The 8,774-nt window shown below is 45.7% G+C and overlaps 1 protein-coding gene across 7 annotated transcripts in view; it reads right to left on the bottom strand.

Moving 5' to 3' along the window:
• Positions 1-1,392: 1,392 nt before the first annotated feature.
• The window catches only part of GARNL3 (GTPase activating Rap/RanGAP domain like 3), a 123,977-nt gene continuing 116,595 nt past the window's right edge, over positions 1,393-8,774 (bottom strand). For 5 of the 7 annotated variants that reach the window (XM_074331030.1, XM_074331031.1, XM_074331033.1 and 2 more), the window contains 5 exons: positions 7,907-8,070; positions 5,847-5,985; positions 4,831-5,046; positions 3,298-3,424; positions 1,393-1,863 (listed from right to left, as the gene is read on the bottom strand). In XM_074331030.1, the coding sequence (XP_074187131.1) occupies positions 1,686-1,863; positions 3,298-3,424; positions 4,831-5,046; positions 5,847-5,985; positions 7,907-8,070 (824 nt within the window). In that variant the 3' untranslated portion in view covers positions 1,393-1,685. The remainder of the gene's footprint in view (positions 1,864-3,297; positions 3,425-4,830; positions 5,047-5,846; positions 5,986-7,906; positions 8,071-8,774) is intronic. The other 2 variants (XM_074331032.1, XM_019728603.2) reach the window with 1 other exon arrangement.

Genomic DNA, 8,774 nt, shown 5'->3' with positions numbered 1-8,774 from the left:
TTTGGAAAAATGGTCTAAAGAGCCCTGGGTTTTATATTCAAGGATGAGAAGCAAGAAACCCCAGGAAAAAAAGATGACAGGGAAAACACACATGCAAGCTCATAAAGCTTCCAGTTTCATTTAACATGAAAAACACCAGCCAGATGCGTCACCAACTGACACAGGCCTGGCTCTGTCTGGTGGACAGGGGAGAGAGCACAGCTCTGGGGTCAGAGAACGCACAGGTTCAAACCATTCCCCCTTTCTGAGCCTCAGTTTCCTCCTTTGAAAAGCAAAAAATAATAAAACCTAATTTACAAAACTTTTGGTGAAGTCGAGATCTAGTATGTAGCTGGTCTTATGTTTTCCCCTATCTATGAAAACGGCATAACAACACACAAAGGAATAGTGGAAATGCTGAATGCTGCCAAGAGACATTTGGTTGTAAATGCCTCACCTGGGTCTACCTAAAAATCACTGTCTTTACTGTATTACTAATTTACTTTCTTACTCTTGTCTTCTGCTGAAGGGAACTAGGCAGCCTTCAGCTTGGATTCGTCATGTTGAATCCTTTGTGCGACAGGCAGGGAGGCAGGATGCAAACTTCTGTCAAATCTGTCAGATCAAGGTCATGTCACACACAGCCCTCTGCATTTACGAATAGGAACTAGTTGCAGAACTCCTCAGAGTTGCTTTAACAGGGGAAATGATTTAAAGTTTCTTTTGATGGGGAATACAGGCAAGAAGAGATATAATAAAATGCAATCTTCAGACTAAAGCCAAAGGTAAATTACCTTCTTCACACAGATTACATTTTTTACAATGTCAGTGAAACTAGATTTTCCCCCTTTGATCTGTCATGGCTAGAGGCTGACATTTCACCATGTCATTTGCATTTGGACAAATCCACATTTTCTTTTCACCTTGAGGAGGGAGCAACAGATGGCAGATAAATGACAAGAGGAAGGATAATTATTTGGTTCATGTAAAGAGCAAAAGCAGACCTGGATGAGAGGAGGGAACTTGAGAATGATAATTTTGGTAACTGTTCCCTGGTTATATGATTTGAGAGTGACAATAAAACCAAACAAAATAATCGTAAGACTCTTTACAAGCTCCTATACCTTATTATTTTTCGTGAGACACAGGAAGAAGAAAACAGGAGCTTCTAAGATCTAACCATTCAGCTTCTCAAAAGTCAACAGTCAGCTACATAGCTGGTTCCAATCACAGTGAACTGAAACAGTAATGGGCCAAAGATACAGAAAGAAAACTTATTTTATAATAAATTTTAAAAGCAATGGCTTTTTTTTATAAAAGAAACACATTGTGACATAAATCAAAACTAATGAAAAAATAATTTTTTCCATCTAAGTACGAGTATATAAAATATAAGAGAAGGTTGCAGTAAGATAAGAATGAACATTTTTTGATTTATTAAAGTTTCTATCTAAAACCTCAATGAAATCTACCACCTGTATTACAAGGGGACTGATGGTTCCTGAACAGAAAGAAACAAAGGTCGAGAAAGATGGCACTGGACACTGGAGAGTGACCCAAATTGGCCGAGTGTGCCAAAGGTTTGGTCCAATAGATCGTGGACAGGCTTAAAGCCACATTTTGTTGAGAAATGATGTTAGAACTGGTTAAAAAGTATAAAGCCTCCATAAGAAAATTAATGGTGGCAAACTCGATTCGGACTCTGTTTACTTCAAGTCAATAATGTCTTCATCGGAGGAGGCTGTGAGCTGAAAGGGGCTGCCGGCCCAGACTGGGCTGCCTTCTCTGTCTGCCCCAGGGTCCTGGTCAGAGCTTGTTGAGTGGTAATGCCCCTCGGGATTGGCTTCGGAAGTAGAAGGACTTTCCAAGGAGCCCGATGTGATCCTAGAAGAAAAAAGTAACTAGAAAAGGATCCCTGGGGAGGGGGCACTGAAATGGGTCTATTGTGTCTGGCAGTTTCCTGCTCCTTTGAGCTCTAGTCTATCTCCCCCCCAACCCCACCCATTCCTGGGGGAAAGGAGGGGAAGTGCAGGAGTCACCCTTCACCCCAACAGAGCTTGAGTTCTGCAGTCAGGTAGCCCTAAGTCATGGGTTGTTGTGAGTTTTAAAGGCCAGCAGTGACACATCGGAGGTGTTTGTGAGACACTGTTTACCTTTCTCAAGTGCCAATATTGATAATGTCACTATCTTAAACCTTCCCATAGCCCCCTTGGCCTGAGGACAAGCCTGAAACTCCTACCCACAGGACCACAGGCCACAGTTACCTGGCCCTGCCGACCCCTCCAGCCTCTTCTCAGCTCCTTCATATGTCACCGTGTCTCTCTTGCTCAGCTCAGTGCCACTTCTTCCAAGAAGCCTTCCTTGACCACCCCCTCCAAGTAGACGTTCTATCCTCCCCACCTCCATCATTTATCTTTTTTTAAATTTCTTTACAGCACTTGTCACTATTGGAAATGATTTAATGTGCCTATTTGTTTACAGGTTTATTGTCTGTTTCTCCATACAAGAATGCAAAGTCCATGATTGCAGGGGCCTTGTCACATAGTAGGGGCTCAATAAAAGTTTGTCGGATTAAAGCATGAGTAGTGCTGCTTTTTCTCTGCCAGGCCGATGCCTACGTAGTTTATAAGACTTGGCTCAGCCTCTCCTGATGTTTGAGACCCTCCCTAGCCCAGGTGTGGGTGGATGGCTCCCCTCGTTCTCCTGCATCACTGCCACCCTGGAATGCTGTCCTGCCCAGAGTGTACTTATTGGCCTTCCCACTGGCCTGTGAACACCCAAAGGTCATCTCCAACACTCAGCTCAGTGCCAGGCGCTCCAGGAATGTGGGCTGAATGAATTAATGGAGCAGGCACGATGTTGCTTGAGGGACACAGAGAATCTTAGGGGACAAATCAATGGGATTCAACAAGTATACACTGACATGTGACTCTGAACTGCCATCCCGAGAGGCTGTAGCTGTTTCTGTTCCCACCAGAAGTATTGGAGAGTGTCTTTTTCCCCGCACTCTTACAGAGCACTTTTGTTTTTAAACAAAATCTCTGTCAATCTGGTGAGCAAAAAAAGAAAAGTCTCTCGTTGTATTTTAATGAGCATTTGTGGGATTGCTAGTGAGGTCCCCCATTTGTGGGGGCCCCTCCCTGGCAGGCTGTGCTCTCTGGGGAGCCTGCGAGAAGAACTGGATGCTGACCCTCTGCTGTAGCTGGTCAAAGGGCTGGCTTACGACATCGTCAGTCAGCAGACAGGGCCTCGTGACAGTGCTCTGACTCGAAGGGCCACCACCCTGAGCAGGGATGCTGGGGCTGCTTCCTCCTTTACCTGTCGCTGCTAGTTGATCTCACTGTCCCTGGCTTGGGGCCTCCTTGGCTTTCTTCTAACTGCTTCCGGGCTTTTGATTTGGGCTTTGGTGCTCCTTCTGACCTGGGTCCACCTTCATCGGAGAGGCCTGGATTGCAGGGGAGAGTCACAGATCAGAGGGTCACCATCACAGGACTGCCATGGAGACAGAATGTCCTTTTCTTCTTGGTTGGGAATTGGTTCATTATTGGGATAGAATCAGGAAGAAACAATAAAGTATATATTTTTAAATAATTGGTTTTCTTACTGGTGGGATGTTTTTCTTTCTTATGATAAAGAATATATGTAGGGCCAAAAAATAGTTAAAAAATCAACTAGACTCAGAAGAGTCTAATGAAGGAGAGAAAATCTCCTACAATCCTACCACTGGAAACTAATTCTCCAACCCAGAGGTTCAATTTCGGAAAAGCACAGTGGCTTGTAAAACGGGATGGAGATCAAGCTTTCATAGGGAACAGTGGGTTAAAAATAGCAATACAAATATTTTGAAAGCACAGTGGAAGGCACCAACTTCTGGAACCCATGGACTTTGCCAGTGTCAAAGCCTGCACTGTCACGTGGCCCCAATCCCCTTCTCCAGTTGCTCCGGAAATATGACAGCAGGGCAGGCATGTGCTAAGGCCACTGTCCTTACAGTTTTATGCCACGCAGCTCCCAATTCCAGTTTTCAAAACAGTTCTTAAGGGCTTAACATATCACTTCCTTTTTTCCTCACGTTGTTTTCATATGTCCGAACAAAAAGCTTTATAATGGTCTAGACTTTTCACAGTTTACCATGGTACTTTACGTTTCTCTGATCTGGTCTCCCATCTGTAGTTTGAGAGAGAAGGGCCTAACAGGTATCTTATATCTGTACCACCCACGTAGACCTGCCCCCATGGTCTAGGGGCTTTGAAAAGTGATAACTGAACTGCACCACAAATATGGACAAACATGGTAAATTTAAACTTTTGGGTATACAAATATAAAATGTTATCCCAGAACTGTAGGATGGAAACCCTTCTAGACATTTTTTTTCTAGGAAATCATACATATATAGAGACTTATATTTTTAAAAGTTGTATCAGACCAGGCACACTATTTACTGCCTTTTGTCCTTTACCCATGCTGTGGGTGGCTTTCCACACCAATAAATATAGATTGACACATTATTTTTGGGAGTGAAATGTATAGTATTCCTTGGTGGAGGTGCACTGTAATTCATTTATAAATCCCTTATTAAAGGGAAAAAGAATTTGGATAGAGAATTTGAACTTTATTTCTTAGGCAAAAGGATGCCTATTGAGAGTTACCACTCAATGGGAGATTAGAGCTCAAGAAAGTTTTCTAGTTTTTGCAAGTGTGATATTGTACACAGACAAGGAGGGGAAGTTAAAGCTGGGGTTCTTAACCCAGTTTCTTTTTAACTCCTTGCTTTGGAGGAGGATGACTATCCAGGGTAAAATCAGCTGGTGTATTTACAAACTGCAAAACAGAAAAATCGAGAGCCATTACCCAGGAGCTCCCTGCGGGTCCTGCTTGCTATTTCTTTAATCTCCATTCGGGACAGAGACAAGGAATGAGTGACCGGAATGGCAGCGATGCCAACCCCGATGGAGGTGGGCGGGGTGATGACCTTGGAGACTAAGGGCGATTTCAGAGGTCGCTCAATGCTTCTGCCGACAAGGTTTCTGAGTGGAATCTTGTACAGACTTTTTGACTGAATTTCACCTGAAATATGATTTAGAAAAGAACATCAGAACTTTAAGAAAAGTTCCTATTATTTACAAGACAGTAATTTCTGGTCCCTCAACATAGTTGTTATAAAGGAAGATGTTACGTCACACGCTGATGTCCTATTAGGAGCAATACAGTGATGATGCCTGATGGCTTTGTTTTCTAAGGGCACCATTTCCACGGGTAAATCGGATTAAATGCACCCACTACTGGTTATACCTGCACAGGAGGAAAGAGCAGACAAGAACCACAAACAGCTGCTGCTCAGCCAGCTGCACTGCCGCCCGCTTGGGGAGTCCCGCGCTTTATAGTAAAAAGGAATCATAAAGACGACTGATGTGGTGAGAGGTTGGGAAACGCTGTGTTCAGAGCGACCAGTAACCACAGCAAAGGCCTGTGGGATTCATGGGCGAAGGCAGACGGAGCGAAAGACTGCGTGTGCTGAGTAAGGTGTAGGTTTCATGGCCATTACCTTTAGCTATAAAACCCACTACGTGGTTAACATCCGTGAAGGAAAAATAACTGCTTGGCAAGTCAGGGTATCTCTGGTCCTCAACTCCCTTCTCCCTACTGAAACATTTTTTTTTTTCATCATGGGAACTTTTGTTATTGTTGTTAGCACAAAGTTTCTTAAGAATGCAACCAGTGCATTCAGAATGCAAGTTTTTTTTTTTTAATGGCTTTAAATAGTGACTTTCATACGCAGTAAGCACGTGTCGGTTTTTGACAATGAGCTAGAGAAATCAGAATAGACTAAAAATATCTATTAATAAAACAGTAAAAGTTGACTTTACCTTCCCCCAGGGAAGAAGGAAGCACTGGGGTGTCTCGGCCTGGGGGTGTCTGAGGAGAATTGTGGGCACTGGCCCCCTTGGAGCTGCCTCCAGATGAGGCCTCATTCACAGCTGCGGTGGCCGTGAAGTAGATATCCGACTAGAAAAAAGATAAACATGACCGCGCTGCCTGGTTTTACAGGCCCTGCACCCACCGGCCCTCCTGTCATCACTGCAAAGCCCCTAAATGTTCCCTCCCGTTCAGCTCCTCCCTGGGGCGTGCAGTGCAGTAACAGTGCCTGCGGTGGGGGCTCCCAGGGCAAAGAGCCGCACAGCCAGTTCAGACCCTTCCTGAGTATTCAGTTCCCCTCATTTCCTCCTATTTGTTGATACACCTTCTGCAAACACAAACACAACACACACTTCCCTAACAGGAATCTCAGCCACCTGGGGAGTCAGAATTGGAAAGGATTTGTGGACTCGGCCAGGTCCACTTACGGACTGGGAAATGGGCCTCTCATGCACTGAGTCCACACATGCTTGCACACACCCGTGACATGGGGGCCCGGGAGGTGACCGCAGTGCTGTGTGCGAGCCAGCTCGTACTGACGCATGTGGGCTGATTTTCAGGGATTTTGCAATCCAGCGGTTAAAAACAGCCATTATTAAACTTAAATATGCGTACATTATATTAAAAACCAAGGTACTAAATATCCAAATCCCGCCGTTCCTAATTATTTTCCTACACTTACTATTGTCTATGCCCTTGAGGTGATTTGCAGCAATAGTGTCTGAGTGGTGGAAATGCCATATAGCAGTGGCTCCTGATCCTGTGGTGTCACACTGGAAGCTTGAAATCAATCAAGGTGGGACTATTTACACCATGGAAACCGACAAATGCTACAAATCAGAGCTTGATTTGTTGTTTTTTTGGCTGTCTAGACTTAAAGTGATAGAGAAGTGGTAACAAGACTAACTGGAAGGTATGTTGAGTCTAAATGGAATGCTTAGTGCTGAAACGAAAAGTTTTGGTTTAAAGATTGATTTGTACTAGGGTGAGAAACAGTTTAACAGTGGATCGCATATCAGACTTAATGACAACCTTATTGGAAAAAGAATTAATGGCTTGAGCTCTAACTCCAACTGTAAAATCATAGGTTGGCTACAGATAAGAGTTCAGCAAAAATTAACAAAACATTTTGTGAGAGCCAAGTGGCTCAATGGACTTGAAGATAAAAATCTCTATATTTTATTATTTATAAATTGTAAGCTATTTTAGTATCAGTACAATTTATAATCAACTAACGTATGTGTGTATATACACATGCACATCCATTTTCTGCAGGGCTGGTTAAACATTTACAGCTCACCACGGGGGACGTGCTTGTGATTAAGAAGGCACAGTCCTTGGTCTCACAGAAGTGTCAGTGTGGCAGGGCAGGCAGACAAATACACAGTCACCCACCACCAGACGTGATGCCTGTCAGGATGGAGAAAGTGCCACACAGGGTGAAGCAGGGGGACGGGCCCAGTCTGGCAGGGCCAGGAAAGACTGTGGCGCTGACTCAGGGAGGGGACTAAAACCACCCTCCTGGATTATGGACCAGTGATAGAAGACACCTTGGGAAGCCATCTTTGTTCCTGCACCCCTCGGTTTTGCTCACATTCTGTTACTAGACACAGATTACTCAGCCATAGTTCATGGGATTCAAATTCAAACTGAGGACAGAAGGCGGCAAACGAAGGAAGTGCTACTGCAGCTCTTACTTTTCTAGATTTGGACTGTCTTTCAGTAGTGACCCAGTGTGATGGGTCTTTTCTGTTGGGCCCTCCCCAGCTGCCCCCTCAGCACTGAATGACTCTTAAGGAGGGGCCTTTTGAAGCCTAAGGGGCCGCACATGAAAACCCGTCCCACGAGCCTGTTTTCAGCTTTTTCATCTCCTTTCTGGCACTTGACACACAAGCAGTGCTGTCATTATCCCCTACGTGGACGAGAGGAGTGTCCGTGCTCACCTGAAGCCTTCTGATGCTAGGGGCTCCCACAGGCCCCCAGAGAGAAATAAAACTCCAGGTCTACTCACCCTGGAGGCCACGAGCTGCAGCTGAGGCACGACCGCTGTGTGGACCAGGTTTCCGTTCACCACCAGGCGGATCTCCATGGAGTCAGTGGTGAAGGCCAGGAGGTACGGGAAAGCACAGACTGCAAAGTAACGGGGCGCGTCAGCTCCCAGGCCCCTGGCTGTGGCTGTGGAGATGCCATGACTGTCTCACATCCATCCTCGCTTCTCTGTTAACATCTATCTCTCCCATTCCTCTGGCTGCTTCTCTTCTTCCTTCAAGGGGCATGTCCCTAATTTTAAGAGAGCCCTCACTCCTAGGACAGCCTCCCCATAGTGGCTGAGCTTCTGCTTGTAGTGGGTGTGCACCGTCTCCATTTCTCGTTGCCATCTTTTCCTCCTGCAATCCTGTAACCAGATCTTCTGGCGGCTCACTGCCGACTTCTCCCCTTATGCTCATCTGGACGAGAGCTGACACCCCCCTCCTTTGATACCTGCCCTCCTGCCTGGAAAGCCTGGCCTGTACTCACTCTTCATCCTGTCGGTTACTCCTCCTCTGCCCTCCTCCTGTCACATGTGTCCAGGCAAGGGCTGTGTCTTACGTAGTCCTCCCTGCCCCTCACAGTGTGTCTTGGGTTCAGTGGGTTTGCTGAGTTATTTGTTAATGGCCAGCCCCTCTTCTTGACATCATTGTTATGACACACTGACCTCCAGGCACCACAATGGCCCTGGTTGCCCAGTGATCCCACTTTTGCCTTTTTTACTGGCCGCTTCGTGCTCTCTCCCCTCCCTTCACACTGGCCCACTGTCTCTGCCCTCTCCTTGGTGAACTCATCTGCTCTCTTGACTTCACCCTGGTGACTCTTCCTAGCACACCCACGCCTCTCACCTT

The sequence above is a fragment of the Rhinolophus sinicus genome, linkage group LG04 (genome assembly GCF_036562045.2).
Source record: "Rhinolophus sinicus isolate RSC01 linkage group LG04, ASM3656204v1, whole genome shotgun sequence".
NCBI lineage: Eukaryota > Metazoa > Chordata > Mammalia > Chiroptera > Rhinolophidae > Rhinolophus > Rhinolophus sinicus.
The sequence above is the reverse complement of the archived record's forward strand: the minus strand, read 5'-3'. Positions and strand labels throughout refer to the sequence as shown.